The sequence below is a fragment of the Rhea pennata genome, chromosome 7 (assembly GCF_028389875.1).
Source record: "Rhea pennata isolate bPtePen1 chromosome 7, bPtePen1.pri, whole genome shotgun sequence".
Lineage (NCBI taxonomy): Eukaryota > Metazoa > Chordata > Aves > Rheiformes > Rheidae > Rhea > Rhea pennata.
The window spans coordinates 32,918,804-32,938,216 of NC_084669.1; the positions used below are offsets into that span (position 1 = coordinate 32,918,804).

A 19,413-nucleotide genomic window follows, 5' to 3' on the forward strand; every position below is an offset into this window, starting at 1 on the left:
GCTGTTAATACGGGAACTTTCCTCCTGCTTGTACCCCAACACACCATGACTTTCCCTACGGTGTTATCTAGAGAAAATCCAGGTGCAAAGCACAGGATCCTTCACGCACACTCAGATGCAAAGTGTGACAGCAGTGGTATGTCAGCAGAACCACTGAAAGCACTTGCTGGGAAAGAATGGAGCGGTGCCAAAGGCTGTGCGGCAGCCCCAGCCGGGCCAGGCCCGGCATGCATCAGCAGGGACCATCTGTCACAGCATCTCCTGATGAATTACATACAGCTGGGCCCTCTCCTCCTAAGGGACTCTCATGTAAACAGCAATGTCTAAGTATGGCCAGGGTGCCAGACCTCCCAGAGGGGCAGGGGCAACACCAGGAAGGCAGGTTGGGTGCTCCTGGGAGGCCACCTGTAGCAACACCGTTTCAAACCCGGGCAGTTTGTGGGCCACGGGTGGAGGGCCACGCGTGGGAAAGCCTACGACGGCTGTTATTTACAGTTCATCTTTCGTTTGGAGTGACCTGAACACGGCCTGCCAAGGAGCAGAGACACACTGATCACCAGCTGCAACAGTGTTCCCAGCCCCATGCTGTACAGCAACAGCCCCTCTGCTTGAACCTGGCACAGCTTCAGGCCAAAACTTACCACTCACTTCAATGCGTCTTCAGGCCACTTCTGCAGCATTTCTCTTTACCCACTTTCCACTAGTTTAACACGTAATGCAGTATGTTCCCCAAAGCCAGCTACCGCCAGCACTTGACTTCAGGTCGCTCTAGCCTGCGTGTGCTAGCAGGCCTGCACAAAGATATGGCTTGCTACAGCTTTGGTAAGATGTTTACCTTCATCCATGCCATTGAGTATTTCAGTTAAGTCTTCATGTTTGCTGTCATACTGGTGTTCCTTCCACGTTTCCCCATTTTCACTTCGAAGTACGATTAATTCTCTTTCTTTCCCTCGCATTGATCCAAAATGGGGGATTTCCACTATGACGGGGCTAGACAAAAAAGGAATCATATTATTTTTAATCATATATCTCCTCAATGCCCTTAACTTTCCTATGGGCATTCAACTCTTAAGACAACTACAGTCATTTTAAATAATAAGCACTGTTATGTAAAAATGAATTTAAATTTGCCAAAGCTGCACAATCGTTCATCATGTAAACTACAAGCCTTACATAGCTTAAAAATATCATATGTAGCTCATTTTTAACATAAGCTTTTTGAAACAGCTGTCTACATGAAAAATGGCTGCAAATTTTGGTAAAAATAGTTTTCCCTGCTCATTTATCCTGGGATGTAGGCGATCCAACCTGCCTCCAGCATACACAGCACTGCTGATTTTTAATTGCCATTAGCAAAATCAAAAGCAGGATTTGGCTCAAGGGATTTAAAGGGGCAAAGTTAGTTCAGAAACAGTGCAGCTATCCCAATGCATGCAACAGCTACTGACTGCATCAGGGACTGCGTGTGCATGTAGGACTTAGACTTCAGGCTAAGTCCTGGCCTTCTAAAAGCTCCCTCTGGCTCTGCGTTCATGCAGCTTCTGCGCAAGCAGACAGGCCATTTCTCATCACTTTCTCCTTCTGGTGCTCACGGCCCAAGTCCCAGCTGCAGCATCCGTACGGGAAGCGTCACTGGGCAAAGTTTAGCTCCTTTCAGAATGGATTTCTCTGCGTTAAGCAACAGCATGACCACACTGATATTAGTAACTGTCCAACATTTTTGGGGGAAGGGAGGGGAATGGGAAGGTGGTTAAATAATATACACCTACGCCACCGGACGATGTACCTTACACAGAGGACTTCAAGTGCATTATTAACAACTGCTGTGAACAACCAACAGAAACCACCATTCACTTCATGTGCCATTCCTCAACAGACACTTTGCCAAACGCTTCACAGGCAGGATATGCAGATTAAAATATGCTGGGACAAACTGACTGAAATCACACAGTAAGTGAACAATCATGGATTATGCAGCTTTAAGACATTTAAATAGACAGTATCATTATTCTCCTACAGAGGTTGTAAAGGATTTCACCTCTCTGTAATAACTCAGTTAAAGCTAATCTCACACGATGGGGAAAGTCCGCAGTGCAGTACTGTACAGTACAGTACCCTGGCAAGGGTTGGGCTGCCCCGTAACCAATCAGTCACCTGATGGTGGAAATCGAAGCAGCCGTGAAAAGTGAGTGAAAAGGCAAAGTAGTTAGAAGCCCAGAAGGAGAGCTAGATCTCTTTTTTTCCATAAAAATAATAAAAGAAAGTTCAATTAATGCATATTTCAGATGCTTTTAGAAACACCCAGGCTGTTACTCTTGTCCTTTAACAAGCAATGTAGCTGCTATCTCCCATTGTGTGCAGCAAGTAAATACCAAAAATTCAAATACGTTGTTTCTTGAGATATTTACTCTCTAGTTAGCAAGGAATACAAACAGAAAACGAACATTGTAATACAATCTTTGCAGGCTAATATGTCAGATACTGTCTCTGTAAATATTTAGAAACCACACAATTTTGTGCATGAGGTTTTAACAAGAATACTCAGCGAGAAGGTATTAAACAGGTATTGAACATCAAACACTCACCAATATTTTGAAAAATCTAGTGCAATAAATTTCATGATATGGTTTGAAAACAAGTCAAAAATATACAGAAACATTCTTACATTTTTAGCATACACATTGCAGCTCCTTTTGATAGCATATTTGTTTTTTAATTTATTTTTAATTTAACAAAATGCCTCCTGCAGTTTGAAAAGATTAGTATTTCTCCACCATTGTTAAATGAAGTCATTTACTCAATGACATTTTTTCTAAATGATCTTCCATGAATAATAGATTTTGTATGACCACATTTTACAACGCTCTTCCCACCATAGACTCGCTTCAAGGCCTGCAAATACCTTCTCTGCCACAAGGCTGAACTTAAAGGACTGTCACTGTGTACTAAAATGTATTTGATGCAGTTGAAACACTTCAAATTTAAAAAATTACAAAAGCACAGAAGTTATGAAAGCAGAATGCTGGCAGTGAATTTTACATGCCTTTAAGCACAAGGTAGTAGCAGAGCTATATTAAATCAAGCCACTATGATTTTCTTTCAGTGACATAAATCAACTGAAAGCTTCAGAAAACTGAAAATAAATTATGGAAATAACAAAAAATTGGAAACAAAAGAAAACTGTAGACATTCTGTATCTTTTCTGTACATATCCTACCCAATAAATTTTGTTCCTTGTGGACCAAGCTGCAGGATTCGGCTAACCATGCTCTCGCCCTCATTTAGAGGGGGAGGACTTTTAGGAAGATGCAGTTTACTGAATAACATCCATGCAGCAGGAAGAGAAATGAGAAGGGGAAATTAGGAACAAACTGTCATTCCCGACAGAACCGGCAGTTTACACCAGGACGCCGCTCATGGTAACGAACAAAATTTATAATTAGGGGAGGAAGGGGGGGAAAAAAAGCCACATCATAGTGGATTGTTTCCCCTACTTTAAGCCTTGCAAGGTGTCAGCTCCTAGTGTTTGCAGGCCATGGCGCTCATCCCGTCCCCGCCGCGGGCGGATGGAGAGCGCGGCTGGAGCCGGGCCAGCGCCGCTGCCTCGAGGGCCCGGCGCAGCGCACGGGCCCTTGCAGGTGACTTCAGCTAACTGCTCCGCTGGGGCTCTGTCTCAGGGACGCTAGGCCTTGCACACAGAGAGGACCAAAACCTGGGTTACAGGCCCGTGACGCCTTTTGATGTCAAAGGGAGGTTGCGTGAGCAGCTGAGGGCAGGATCTGGCTTTTTCACAGCTCTCCTTACTTTCGGCTCCACCCTGCAGCCATCAAAGAGCCAAAGCTCCCCTTAAAATACAAGGGTTCTTTCAGGGTAGGAATGGCAGACTGGTATTTTTTAATATTTTAAGGTAAGTAGCCTATCTTACGTGCTCAGATGAGGTAAATTCAACATCTAACTACTTTGATCCACAGGATAAAGGAAATAAAAGATGCAACATGAGTGTCAACAGTGAAGTTCATAGAACAACTCACCCCAAAAACTGTGCCCCTGCTGGCCCCATCTCTACGAGTCTACTCGCTAATCCTTCTCCTTCCACCATTGGCGGGGGGCTGGCCAGCTTATGCCTCTTTACCAAGCGGCAGGTGATGCGGGTCGGTGCCGTACACTTGCGCGGTGGGATAATAATTCTCATTCCATGGTGGCGACTACCCCTCATTGAACCCCCACGTGCATCGACCATAAAACTAACCAGGAAACTGTAGAGAGAAGGAAACACCATGTCAACGAAAATGGTCACAAATCAAGCATGAAAAAGTTCAGATAAATCAACAAAAAGTCAACATTTATAATTTTTAAAATATTAGAAAAGTACTCCCAATCTCGACTAAATAAAAAAAATCAAAAACATTCTTTTAAATTTTATACTTACACTTGAACTATTGGTTAACAAAAGCAGGAATTTCTAAAGCTCTAGCAACATCATGGCAAAAAGTGCAGCTACTACTGGGTAATTTGGACTAAAAGTACATAAGTAGCATATTAGCATCTTATTAGAATTTTTAATTGGCCCTCTGTGACTGTTAGTTCTACTGCCATCTACAAGTAGGAGTAATTAGCCTCACATGCAGAAAGGAACCAGAAAGCATCAAGAAAAGGAGAATCAAAATTGTTCTTTTATTTTTAAGATCTCAGTCCCCAAAACCTTCTGCTCACACCCCCTTTGTGAACACCCTAGAAGGCTGACGGAGCCAGGCTGACACGGCGGGCGATGGTCAGGACTGCTGCCGGTGAGGGGTTGCACTGGTGGGGAATGAGTGAGAAGCCCAGGGACAACTTTCTTCAGGCTGCTAGCACTCTGAAGGAAATCACGCCATTCCTCTTCTGTGAAGACAGCACTTCTTATCAAGAAGTTACATTTGATGAAATATTGCAGTTTCCAGTATCCTTCTAATGTATAACTTTCCATTTATTAATAAAAGGGAAGCAATTACATTTTAAGTGGTAACTAGCAGGTTTAAAGAAAAACCTCTTTATTAGAAAAAAATAATAATAGCAAGAATTACCATTAATAGTTATGATTTTTTCATCTACAAAATAGTGAGAAGCTGTATTCGTGAAGTGTTACAGTCCTTAACAAAACAAACAAACAAACAAACAAACAAAAAAAAAAAACAGCAACAGCAATGGGGAACAGACTCACAGACTCCCAGGACAGGCAACAACCTCCTTCAAAACTCTGCAGCAAAAATCCTTTCAGTTTAAGGAGGTCAAACATCTAGATTCCTTTAGGGCTAAACACAAATAGGGGATCTCTTCTGGAGCTTCAAAATACCTTCCCTTCTCCCACTAGAGCAATGCTTTCCCTTTCTACATAAGTGCCAGATGGACACTTCCAGCTCTCTGTACGAACCTGTCCTGCTTCTGCCTAAAGTTGTCCCTGTTGAAATCCTAAACATAATCCAACATAATTTCATGTTTACCATTGGGCTCCAGCTAATAGATGTGGTAACGGGCCAGCATCAGCTGGGTCATGAGGTACAAATTCAGTCTTACTGCTAACACATTTCGGCATGCTCCTTCTGTATGATGTGCAGACATCGGCATAGCTGGTAGCTCTGCAGTGTTTTCAAGGCCATTGCCAAAACTTTCTGATCTTAAGGACTAAAATTAGGGTAATTAACAGGTGAATCAATTCAGTTTCCTGGTTTCTTACTGTAAATTGAACTAAAGGTGAGAACAAACTGTCCATCATTTTTGGAAGCCCAGTCAACTGGCGCAAGGGGAAATACTGCAGAAAAGCAAGAGGGTAATCAAAACTTTGTATTTAGTGGTCTGTAGGAGACATGCTTATATGCAAGCAAAATATAAACATATCAAGTAGGAAAACGAAGTTGTTCACCTGAATTATAGAAAAAACCCTGCCCTGTTGTCCTTCTCACACTAAAAAAAAAAAAAAAAAAAAAAAAAAAAAATCACTGGAGAGAGGAGAGGTGAAAGTCCTCCAAGCTGACCTAACTGCAGCTGATCATTTCCTGTGGCTCAGGTACTTTACAATGCCAAAACATAGAGTAAAATTCACCATATTTCACAGGTGGTTTTCATACAAATAGTTTCCATCTCTCTCCCAGATAAACATGCTACACACTACTGAAGAAAATTGATTGTTGCCACTAGGGTATTCCAGTTCCTCAAGGGAGCAATTATTTTTCAGCAGAACAGGATCTTTGTTTAATACTTAACTAAGCATTTTCTAAAAATATTAGTCCATGCATTAAAAACAATCCTCTCAACATTTAAATTACCCAGTATGTAAGTGATGGCAATCAATATTTGTAGATCACAAAATCTTTTATGTCAGTAAACTTTCTTGACTCAAAGAGTTTTCTGTTTGCTGACAAAAGGCCACAACAAGCAAAGAAGCCAGCTCTAGAGGGCTTGGATCTTTGCTTCCTTCTCCTCTTTACTCACTGAGCACTACTCAGCACGCTTACGTTACTGTCAGCACGTCTGTTGCTTTTTCTCCCTGCAACTGCTCTATATGGTAGATGGTGAACCCTGGTGGGATCAGATAGATGCCACCTGGCATGTAGAAGGAGAGGTCAACAAAAGCTAGCAAGGAGTCAGCTCCCAACTTGCTGCAAAGGGAGGTCAAGATGGGCCATTAAAATTTACCATAACGCAAAATAAAATATTAAGCAGGGGCTCAGCATCCTAGGTTACATATGAGAAAATACTAAAAGGAATCTGCCATAGTTATATCTTGATGGCTTTTTGAAAATGCCCATGATTTTGGTCTGTGGACAAGACGGGGCTGATTTAAACTGCGTGGAAGTACGTAGGGCAGAGAGGTGGCCAACTGCAATGTGCATTCGATGCCTAACCATCAGCGACTCTGGGAAGGCACATTTGACACTTGCTTCAGTTCAATGCACTCGTCTGGGGAGCTGCATATCAGGTATGTGATTACTCACACGTTAACTCAGCTCACAGTTAACAAAACAAAAGTTTTTCATTTCTTGCAAAAATGGAAAAGCCCAAGCTTTCACTCAGATAAGATGTGCTGTGTTGGTAGGGGATATCTGCAGCAACTCCACATGTGGTCAGAAGAATCCAAACTCGACTGACACAAGCACGAGAGAGTGGATTTTCAGTAGCATCTAGGCACCCAAACTGACCAACTTAAATTAACACAAAAATCAGTGGAGGTTAGAACTAAAATATCTATAAAAACCTGGCAGGTTCTCAGGTATGTTTACATTGCAGACTGCGAAGTTGTGCAGAGATAGCTGAGTCAGGTTCGATAGCAGACACTCATAAGAGCCCACTTTTGGAAAACTGGAGCTTGCACTGCTGATATCACTGCTTAGAGGAAGAGTAGATTAGCGCTGGGCGTGAGTCTACTGCCCACCACAGCAACTAGTCCATTTGCAGCCTGCTTTGTGTGTCTGCACCACATCACAACCTTCAACGAAGAAAAAATCCTAAGTAGATCAGTCTTTATGTATAACGCCACTGGATAAAGGTAATCATTGTCAATAGTGTATTAAGTATTTACTCTTTTAGTTTTCAAATTAGTAACATACCATTTAAAACAATAACAATAATTTCAAACAGTATTTCATGCACTTTCAATCAAAAGGATTAGTAGCTGGTGCTTACCTAAATTAATACTTCGCTAACAATGGATACTACAGTATGATCTCTAAAACACAATGCTAAATGCTAGTGAGCATTTCTACTTTAATACATGGAAAGGATGAGGATGTGGGCGGATGCACTACAAACATCTACACACACTCTGACTGTGGGACAAGAGTTAAAAAAAAATAGAAAGAAAGAAAACAAAATGAGGATTCACAGAAAGCAGAGTTATCACCTTGAATCATACTGGGGAAGTGGAGAGGAATAGCTGCAAAATAATTTAGAAAGCAAATGGGAAAAATTAATATAAGACAATTAGAAGCAAGCAACAGAAAATATCAATAATAAGCTCAAAGGAAAAGTAACAATCAGAAAAATTTAAAAAGCAACACATTTGAAAGCCAACTTCAGAAATGATGTGGATTTTGCTTCACATATCATGAGCTTTGTCATATAAAATACGCTACACATAGAAAAAATATCCTAAAGGAAGCGTTCTTTTAATTAATCAACACAAGTCCACATTATGTCTGAGAAACAAAGAAAATATTTGTGATTTATCAAGGTCAATACAGAATTTATGGTAACAGAACTTCTTTGAGTTTATTTAATTTCCAAAACATGCTTCACTGTGTCACAGAAAATCAGTTCTTGCGCTTTTATATAGCAGTTTATTTTCCAAAATGTAATGTAAAAATAGATCTATGGCAGGACATTTGAAAAGAATAGCATGTCTTAATGTCATTCCTTACAGTGCTTTCAAAAATGAGTTCTTGCATGCCCGTGGGAGGTTGGAGTAAACTATGATTAATTCGAAGTATGCCACCTTGCAAGACTCATGCAGTGTTTCTGAGTTTCTCATTGTGGGAGAAAGCATGTTATACATTAATGTCACACATTAATTTCTTCCCTTAGGCTCAGAAAGCCAAGAAGTGAAAAAAGGCAACAGGAAGAGAACACATCTGTGTTTCAGTTAGGGGAGATGCATACATAAGCTCACCTCTGAAAAGCTTAAGGCCACTAATACCTATCTGAATTCAGAAAGAGGAACATGAAGCATCAGCTTAAAAAAAGAAAAAAAAAGAGTCAAAAATTACGGATATTTCTTTCTTTCTTCCTTTTTCACCAATATGTGCTTCCAAAATTCCCCTTCCGACTCAGTTAAGAAAATGGGATCAAACATCAATGCTCTCTTGTGCCAATGGGTACTGCTAAAGAAGTAGCTCAAAGAGAGCGCCCGCTAGTCCTCTCGTCGCCCTGCCTGCAGGGCCGAGGCTGAGGACTGAAAAGGGTGCCAGGCCAGGGCGAAGCGCGTTGCTGGCCCCCGCCAATCCTAGCTCCAACATCTACATGAAATGGCCACAGAAACACCAGGGGCACGGCGAGGAAGCATTGGGAACAAGCAGAAAAGGAGCTGCTTTTCAGAAAAGACAGGTAGGGGAGAAGAGAAGTCACTATCCTCTGCGCATCAGATGGGCTCAGCTCCTGGAAGACGTGAAGGAACATTTGTTTATTGCCCCTAGATGTTTGAAAAGAAAAACAGTAAGTTTTTTCTAAGAAAGGAATTGAATCATCGCAGCACCAGTTCTGGTGGACTTTATCTGCTAGAAGAAAAACATGCAGGCCAGCAAAGCTGTACCTGCTGGTGGAGTGTTGCAGCGCCCAGCTCAACCTTCCTCCCCTGCGCTCTGGCCTACTCCGAGGCCGCAGCTGAGGCTACCGCTGTGCTGGTCAGTAAGGCTCAGAGAAGGAGCAGACCTGAGGAGTGCTGAAGAGCCTATGTCCACATATGGCATTTGGAGGGTTTGGGACCACTAGCAACCATCTTGTAGAATGAACAGCAAGTAAGTGATCTGTAAGGCCTGAAGGATAATAAACAGATTACAACTCACCTCCTGCCTTCTCCGATCCTCAAAACAACAAGACACCAAAGCACATGTGGCAAGAGTTATGTAAAATTAATTTTGTTTCCTTCTTTGACAGCTTAACTTATATAGTGGATGTATAGAAGTAACATATTTGTATTTCACTAAGCAAAGGAGGTATGGTATAGATAAGGTAAGTGCACAACTGTCTAAAAGGTTACCTCAAAAGAGCTACCAGCAGTGTTTTACCGTTGAACTGGAAGGGAATTTCAACTGGAGTGCCCTGTCCTAGGCCAGGTGCTATTCTGATATTCTCGTTCATGATTTGGACACTGGACAGAATGAAGTTTTGAAAATATATTGGAAAACAGGTTGAGAATTCAAAGCTTTCCTGCAAAAATGGGAAAAGATTCTGAAATCAACAAGTCGAAATATAGTAAAGACAAATGTAAGCAAACAGAAAGAAGAAATCAAAGACACAAAGTACAAGATAAATACCTAGACAGCAGAATTTCAAAAAAAAAAAAAAAAAAGAATCAAGAAATTCTAGTAGATCACAAATATTATCAAATGGAAGCTGCAGTTACCAAAATGATAATTCGCATGTGCGCCATGTGTCAGTGAAGAAAACCATTCTACTCTACCCTTGTGGCCAAGAAGGCCAACGGCATCCTGGGCTGCATTAGGAAGAGTGTTGCCAGCAGGTCGAGGGAGGTGATCCTGCCCCTCTACGCAGCCCTGGGGAGGCCTCAACTCGAGTACTGAGTCCAGTTCTAGGCTCCCCAGTACAAGAGAGACATGGAGCTACTGGAGAGAGTCCATCATAGGGCTACAAAGATGAACAGAGGGCTGGAGCACCTGCCCTGTGAGGAACGGCTGTGAGAGCTGGGCCTCTTCAGCCTGGGGAAGAGAAGACTGAGGGGGGATCTTATCGATGTGGATAAGTACCTGAAGGGAGGGTGTCAAGGGGACAGGGACAAACTCTTTCCAGTTGTCCCATGTGACAGGACAAGAGGCAATGGGCAGAAATTGAAGCACAGTAAGTTCTGCCTGAACGTGTGGGGGAATTTCTTTCCTGTGAGAGTGACGGAGCACTCGGACAGGTTGCCCAGAGTAGAGTCTCCTTCTCTGGAGATCTTCAAGGCCCACCTGGATGCAACCCTGTCTAACATGCTCTAGGTGACCGTGCTTGAGCAGAGAGGTTGGACTAGATGATCTCCAGGGGTCCCTTACAACCTTACTGATTCTATGATTCTACCCAGTACTGGTGGTATCTCTTTGGGGTTTGGTGCCCAAACTGTCTTAGAAATAAGCTATTGTTGAACAGGGGAGAGACAAAAGACATCAGCAAGAATGAGGTGAGATTTGGAGAAAACATGATTTAGGAAGCAACTGTGGAGACCTGGGACATATAAAAGAGAAGATGACATGCCTTTCAACATATAAAAAGCCTTTGTTATTACAATGTTCTCCATGACTACGTGTGGTAGGGCAAAAAATAGGCTTAAACTGCAGCAAAGAAATCTTAAGTTCAATATCAGGAGAAGAGACATTGTAACAAAGGACAGTGACCCACTGAAACTGACAAACAATATATTATTCTTTATTATAAGAGACTACGAAGAAATGAACCATATTTCAGCAATGGCTTGACTACGTATTATCCTGGCTGCATACAAAAGCATGAACTACTTGCTCTTCGAGGTCTTTCGCCTACCGACCTTTCTCTGATGAACAACAGACATCAGTTTTTCATTCTGAATCTCTCGACATTTCAGCTTTAGCATTGCCCATATGTAGTGTTTTATTAGACCAGGACCTAAAAGTCTTCTGCTTTAGAGTTTGAGTCAGCTCAAGCAGGTGCTGACATGTATTGTGGGATTGTAGTTTCAGACTTGTGGGACTTGGGGTATTATCAGAGAACTGAATTCTTTACTTTGTGCTAGTCTCATTTACATTCTGAGAATATGATTAGTCACAAAATAGGGAAGTAAAATAAAAGGGATATAAAAATTTTTAAGCCCTGCCCTTGTTGAAAGTTATACGATAAATATTTATACTAGACAGTTTCATATGCAACATTTCATGTTACACATTTATTTGCAAATCTTTACATTCAAGCATTATTACTATTGCATTTAGTCAATTCTAAGCAGCTCTTCAAGAAGCACCACAACTACACTGATGCCCTGTAAATAAATGAGTAGTATAATCAAGGTCAAAATACAGATTTTGGAGATTAGGCAGGTGTTTGGAGGTGAAATAAGAAGTTAAAGTCCTCCATTTTCCTGGACGAAAGAACAGAAAGCATAACACTGTATCTCTGATTTTATATTCCAAACAATTTAATACAGCTCAATTAAAATCACCTTATGATACGTAAAAGCAAAGTGCAAGCAACAGAAAAAGGACTACAAGAGGAAAACCTGTTGGATTACAGGTTTTTTGGCATTCAGAAAATTAAGTACAGAAGCAAGTTTTGGTTTGATATGCAAGAATTTAGTCTGACTGCTGTTATTAAGCACCCTCATTGAAGTCAGCACAAATTTTGCCACTGGCTTCAAGTGGAGCAGGAATAGGCATGTTATCAGCCATTTCAGCAGGTTCTTTTCTTCAGCTAACAATACACTTGCACATTTAAAGACAAAGGAAATCTGTTAAATGACCTACCCAGAATGGATGGGACTTGAGACAAGGTTAACATTGTCCAAGGTGTCTGCAGCCCAGCTATAGTGTCTGAGAGAATCAGAGTCAAATTCCCTTGGGAACGTCAGGTGCTTTAAAAATAAATAAATAGAAAGATAAATTGAAATTTAAAATCAACATGAAAAACACTGGTCTTAAATGCATACTTTTTAACAAAAAATCTATTAAATTTAGTTCTGACTCCTTTTTCTATAACCCTACTGATATCCCAGATGTTAGATTACTGAAAATCTCATAACAGAAATTGGAAATCCACATGCAAATTAATCCTATGTGTCTATTTTTTTTGTTTGGTTTCACTGCTTTCTTCAGCTATAGCTCCATCTCTCCAATCTTTATTTAATGTACAAGGTTAAAAAAATTGAAAAATGATTTCCATTTGTACTGCAATCCCACCCCATATCAGCAAGCACCATAACAGTCCCACACAGAAAATGTCACTGATAGATCCCTACTCAAGCAGAACCAGTGAATAACTTCATCAGGAGTTTGAGTTGCGAATGCATGACCAAGCTCCTGGTGGGAAGAGGGTATGATTTGCCTTCTCAGTATGTACAACCAACACAAGCACTACTTTTCTGGGGTGCTGTTGTCCCTCCTCATCTACATAAAAAGAGTTTTAACTCTGTGAAGCACTGTCTTATTGGTGCTATAATTAACTGCACTGCCCGACACAGAGCGACAAGTAATTTGTTTCGCGTTGTAGCGTTGCACTAGCAGATGTCCTGTGCCTGGCAACAAGTTTTGGTGCTGTAAATTCTCTTGATCTGTGATACAGAAGTGATGTCAGCTACATGTTCTTTTTCACTTTCTTTCTTTGTTCCTTTCTTCCTAGGAAATGAAACAGATTAAATCTTCAAGTATTGTATACCCATATTTGCAGGGTGATATGAAGGCTTCTCAACCAGAAGTTATATCAATAAAACTAAGTCAAGTTGCTTGCATGCAATATACTGACTATCTTCATTCAGGATGGTGTTAAAGATGTCACTGTCTCCTATAAAGAAGTTATTTTCTGTTTACAGGCCAAAATGATTGGAGACTGCAAGTGGAGCTGTCTGTGGTTTCTTCCCTCATGCATTGCGAAGACTACAACCTCACGGGCTGTTTTCAAATTACATTCTAGGGGTTCCAATCAAACCAGAGCCAAACAGATGCTTCTGCACAGCGAAATGTTATTACTTCCACACACTGTTTCATGTACTGGCATCTAAAGGCACTGCAAATGAATTAGTAGTAAATCCAAGGTCTATTCTTCTAGTCTTGATTTTCAGGGTTCAGAGCAAAGTCCATTCAAGTTAATTCACAGGGGCAGAATGAAAGCTCATGACATTTTTGCTAATACACAATTGCATAATACTTTCTTTATAAATTCAAGTTATTACAGGAATGATCACAAGCTGAAGTGTTTGATTTGTTCCAATCTTCTGCCAGGTAAATAACGGGTCCACTGATGGCTTTTGTGGCACTACATTGACAGAATACAGATGTTTTTGGATTTGGAAAATCAGATACTGGAAGCATAAAGAATTACTTGTTCTGCTATTACATGACTGCATCGTTCTAGGTGAGCTCTAAACTTTCCACTGCTGTTGCTTGTCTACCACTGTTTTTAATGACGTTTGTTTTGTCTTTTATGTTTGATCCCTTGATGCATCTTTTGGTATTTAACACGTGCCATACTTTAGCAGCATGTTTTGCCTGTTATTACTGTGCCTCCGTTATGTGCCTTACAGCACAAAAACTGAGGGAAGACCCTAAGAAACGACTGAAGGTAGCAAAAGAAGGAAGCTTTGGAAATACCAGCATTAGTAGTAAATCCAACAAAGACAGTCATAAACACACAAAAGCTGCCACAAGATAAACAACCAGATTATGCTCTGCTGTTGGCCAGAACTCGCACCCTTTCTATTGCTCCCTGTTTTTCAAAAACTTTCTTCTTTAGAAATTTCCTGTATTTCAAATGAGCATCCTGGTTTTGCTTTGCAAAAACTCATCAATATTATCACTAACCGCTCATCAATAAAAATATCTGCAGGCTATAACTTTGCTCTGTGATCTGTGCAACACTCTTCGGCACATGGCCTTCAACACTTCCTCCTTTTACTACCTTGAGTTTTTTCTTAGGGTCTTCCCTCAGTTTTTTTTTTTTTTGCTGTAAGGCATGTAACAGAGGCACAGTAATAACAGGCAAACATGCTGCTAAAGTATGGCACGTGTTAAATACCAAAAGATGCATCAAGGCATCAGACACAAAAGACAAAACAAACGTCAATAAAAACAATGGTAAATAAGCAACAGCAGTGGATTTAATTAGCACTGTTTTGAAAAATGTATCATAATTTAGTTTAATGAAGACAATTTTCTAACTTTTTCCAGTAGAACAGTAGGGATTCTTCCACATTTCGCGAGGAGCCCACAGTTTATGCAGAAAAGTCAACTCTGTGAATTTCTGTTATTCTAAGTGATTGAACTTTACAAGAGCTCCTACTGAGTACATATCTCCTTTAAATATCAACCACTGTAAGATCCAGATAGTTGGTCTCAGAAGTTGCAAAAATTTAAATAATTTTTTAAAAAGTCAAATTTATTCCATTACCTCGTGATCATCATCATCAAAACAAAGAGTTTTTAAAGAAATACATAAAAAGGGGGACACCACAATTCAGTGTTTGTCATTCAAATGCCTGCTGAGCCACAGCAGCGTCACTGCACTGAGGTCTGGGCATGTATGTCAACAGATAAATGTGCGATCACATTTGCTAGAATAGATAAAAAATGCTAAAGCTCAACTGTGTAATACAGAAAACTCAACCTAGGGCCACATAATTTCCTAGTAAATACTATCTTTCTAAAATAACCTGCATTAGATAAAGCCACTACCACAAGCACCCAGCTTGCTGTAAAGCTGCTTAGGTGTACACATAGGCTTCCTTGGTCTATGCTGTACTGACCCACTCTGCACACCTCAGGTGATACACCGTCAGCGCATTCCCTTCTGACAAAGCGCATCCAGCAGTCTTCGAAGAGGAGCAGACTAGTAAAAGTTAATAGCTAGACAAGCAGATCTCACAAGAAGCTGACATCTGTTGACATCATTTTGTTGATCTGCTGAAGTGTTGGATTTTCCAGGCAGGCAAAGAAATCTGCCTGGGCAAGTTGCAGTGTGGAAGTCCAGAAGATGGCACATCATCTACAGTACCAAATCACAGGACTCATCCTCCTGTGTTTGCTCAGGCCACAGCATTCCCTACTGGACTGAGGGAGACTAAACATACACAGTTCTGTTACTGAAACTGCTCCAGGGTGTGGTGCGGTTTGATGCAAACACATGAATAAAAACTCTGACATTTCTGCTGGCAAGGATGCTGCTGGTTGCATAACTAAGCAGCCAAGCTATGTAATATCAGAGTTCAGCAAGCAGAAGAATTTATGCTTTCTCTCAGAAGAATTTAGCTGGACAGAAGAGATTCAGCAAGCTGCTGGGTATCAGACAGCCTGATTCAGCCTGTCTTTGGCTGATGTAAACTCAGAGGTTGATGTAAATTATTCCATAGAGGAAGTCGCTCAGATTTGGACTGAGTTGTTGCGTCCATGGTAACACATAACGACAGAAATTTTAACTCCGCTCTAAACAGGATTGTGAGGCACAGTATGGCTTGGACATTCAGTTTTCCCTGTTGAACAGGGACATGAATAAAGCACCAAACGCAAACAAGGGAGAGACTGCCGCAGCTTCTTAGGGAGCATTAGAAATGTCTCTGAAGGACCCAGGATATCATGCTGACAGCCAGGTTCAGTAAACACTGTTTTCAAATCATCCCTACTAGGCTCTTCTTAGGTTTCCAAGTTGTCCCCTCGTGAACTTGGGAAGAGACAGTCAGGAGATCATCTAATTCTACCTGGTCAAGAGGTTGCCAGCTGCCCCTTCTCTTTTACATACTTATATTCATGGTAAAATTAATTCCTCTTACTCTGAGACTTTGCTACTGTAATGAACTGTATATAGGCCTAAGCTTTAAAAAAAGAAGAGAAACTGATTCTGCAGATAGGCAATGGCATACTTCTTCAAAGCTGTATGATACCCTGAACTGCCCTAACTCCTATCAGTTTCCAGATGGTCTTGTTTTTGACCCAAAATGATCTTTAGTCCTATGACTCCCTGGAAGGAGGAAGACAAGAAGAAACACAAGATTTTTTTCTTGCTTTCTACTTCCATAGTAGAGATTATCTGGAAGGCCAAAGATGCACAGAGAGAGGGAAGGGAGTAAATACATCCCCCAGCCCCCTAAACACACTCTTCCCACTTCAACCAAAGTATTGTAAAGTGCAGCACCGTCCTTTGGCATACGTTTGGACTGGGCTGAAGAACAAGGGAACTCCAGAAGATGGATGTACTTTTATGTCAGGGCTAGAGATTTGTGGAAGCTACGGTCAAAAATTTTAGCTGAGACCCCTTTTTCATGGAGATAATTTGGTGCTTTGCTATGGTTTGTTTTTCAATGGACTATAGTTTTATTAACCTCTTAAGACAGCCCAGAACCGGGACTGACAATCTTCTCCAAATTAGCCTCACCATTCCTGAGCCCTGCCTGGACACAGCAAATGTAAAATCCTAAAGTCTGTCCAGACAATCAAGATTAAAATAATATTTACAACTAGACTGTCAGCGAGGCCTCCGGGCTGACTGACATTTTACATCACAATTTGAACAAGCACTAAAATGCAATAATTACACAATCACAAAACTAGAATCACCAAAAACAGGAAGACTAGATGCAAAGAAAACTACTGTTAGGGTCAGCACTGTAAGGTTTCATGTTTGCCGTATCAGCACAAGAGCCAGTACTGCAAGAAATCCTCCAAAAAGCACAGAGGTCCATGACTACTTGCACAGAATACAGTGATTGCCCTAAAGTAGTCTCTTGTGCTGCAACATCTCCATGTACTGATAAGTAACTCTTCATTTTCTAGAGATATTTTGTAATACAAAACAGGTTAATGGTGTACAGTTCGACCAATCTCCTTCAGCAGCTATTTAACAAGACTTAAAACAAGTGCAATGCTATCTGATCAAACACTCCCTAGCCACTAAATCAACTCCATCTATTTTGATGGCAATCACAAAAATGGCCAGAATCATACAACATAATGTATTCTCAGACTGGAGAGCCTTCCTCACATCTGAAATTTCCATTGATTCATACTTGCCACTGCTGAAATGTACCTCTGAAAAGGGCAGCAGAAAACGTCTGCTTCATTATGGTCCATCTTATGCTCTTCCAGGACATAAATAACAGCACCATTCTGCTGTTCTTTAACTCCCAATTAAGACTTTTATGTGGATTTTTATTTAGCTTTCTAGCAGATCCCTGGCTTCTGTGTATTAAGAAACTCCTCTTGGGAAATTCAGTTAGGTTTGAAAACCTGAAACAAGTCTACCAAGCAAACACTGAGGGAACAAACAAAAGAAAATATACAGCACCCTATCACCACCAGCATTAACTTTTAGAACGACTTTCCCACGCTATAATCAGGGCACAAGATTCTGCTTTTCTTGTGTTAGTCATTGCACAAACATTCGGAAGATACATAACTGGTTAGTCCACAGCAGCTTAATCTTTAGAAGGCCAAATTCTTCCCAAGGGTGAAAAAATAAGGAGTCCTACATGCAGACTGAATGGATGAATGTAATCTATGATCTATACGCTACAGACAAAGGTTGCTTAGTGTGAAACAGCATTGGTGCCAGCTCAGCAAAGCACTCTGAGGATACATTTAACATTAAGCTCACAGATACTCCCATTGACTCCAAAGAAGAGTTCTGCGTTCAGAAATGTAATCAGGTGCTTAAAGATTCTTTGGGACCAGACCACCCTGCTTCTTGCAGGATTAAGCTCACAACGCAGTGAACCCATCACTTCTTACTTTCAGCTCCTTTCTTTTCCCTTTTCAATAGTTAATAGTGATAGACCCTTCTAGCATGGCTGAGTGCTGCAGGATATTGTTCCCTGTTAAAATGAAGCACAAACACTTGGTGGCAAAGAGGCAGCACGTACCTGGTCCTTTGCTGGTACCAGCAATTCTTCGATCATCATGCTGTCTCGGGCATAAGAACTTCTGTTCAGCGTGTAGGACCTATCCGAACTGAAGGAGCGGAGGCTGTTGTATTTACCATTTATCACAGAAAGTGCGGGTGACAATGAGATGAACAAAAAATAAAAATAAAAAAATTAATACATGCAACTTCCAGGGCATAGCATAAGATGGCAAAATATACATCATCTATGAGAAAATATAAGGGAAGAGAAAAAATGGAATAATAAATACTTGACTATATCCCTTTCCCTATCTTTTGCATAAACAACAATCAATTGATGTTTACTGCGTTGGCAGTAATGCTATGGCTTTAGAATTAAACCAGAGAGGTGTCTTCAAATACTTAGGTGAGCTCTGATAAATGTCTACACGCCTCGATCCTGCAAGATGACCCATGAGGACAGGTCCTGACGGAGCTGTGGGTAGGTTACAGTGTCTGCCCATATGGCTCAAATCGCTGAATCAGGTTTAAGAAAAAGCACATCTTCCATGTGGTTGTTCTCTCTCTGTGGCTGAACCACTTTCAACTTTGTTATAAACACCCTCGTTATTCACTCACTCCTAGTTAGAACAGAAGAATAACAACTTTGAAATAGAAGAGGAAAGAAAAGAAATTTGCTTGTTAACGATTAAATATAGATTCCAATGCTTTGGGGAGTTATTTTGTGGATGTTAGACTCTTTAGAAATTAGCTATGATCACTCTGAATGTGTTGCAATTAAATCAGTCGGAAAGTGTTGCACTTAACCCTGGAAGATACATTATGGTATGTGCTAAAAACATGCTGCAGGCCTAGACATGCTTGCTACGTGACAGAAAATAAAGTACTAAAAAAATGTGCATTAATAAAAAGCAACATCCAACAAACTATTACACTTTCAAACTAGTAACACTTTTTAGTCTCAAAACTCTACAACTTGCTTCATGCACTTTGTAGTTGTTAGCACAACTTTTCTAGTCCCTTAGCACACGTTCCTCCATGTGTTAGAAACAGAATTGGGATCTTTATTGCACATTGTAGGCATATGTTAATCAGACTCCTATATGATAAAAGGTACAAAAAAAATCCAGTTATATTTGTTACAACAACAGAGGAATATTC

At 40.8% G+C, this 19,413-nt stretch overlaps 1 protein-coding gene across 1 annotated transcript in view; it reads right to left on the reverse strand.

Moving 5' to 3' along the window:
- The window catches only part of ANK3 (ankyrin 3), a 204,877-nt gene that overhangs the window by 51,312 nt on the left and 134,152 nt on the right, over positions 1-19,413 (reverse strand). The window contains exons 25-28 of the mRNA XM_062580702.1: positions 18,272-18,374; positions 12,177-12,283; positions 4,032-4,256; positions 836-990 (exon numbers count right to left, since the gene is read on the reverse strand). Coding sequence (XP_062436686.1) covers positions 836-990; positions 4,032-4,256; positions 12,177-12,283; positions 18,272-18,374 — 590 coding nt within the window. The remainder of the gene's footprint in view (positions 1-835; positions 991-4,031; positions 4,257-12,176; positions 12,284-18,271; positions 18,375-19,413) is intronic.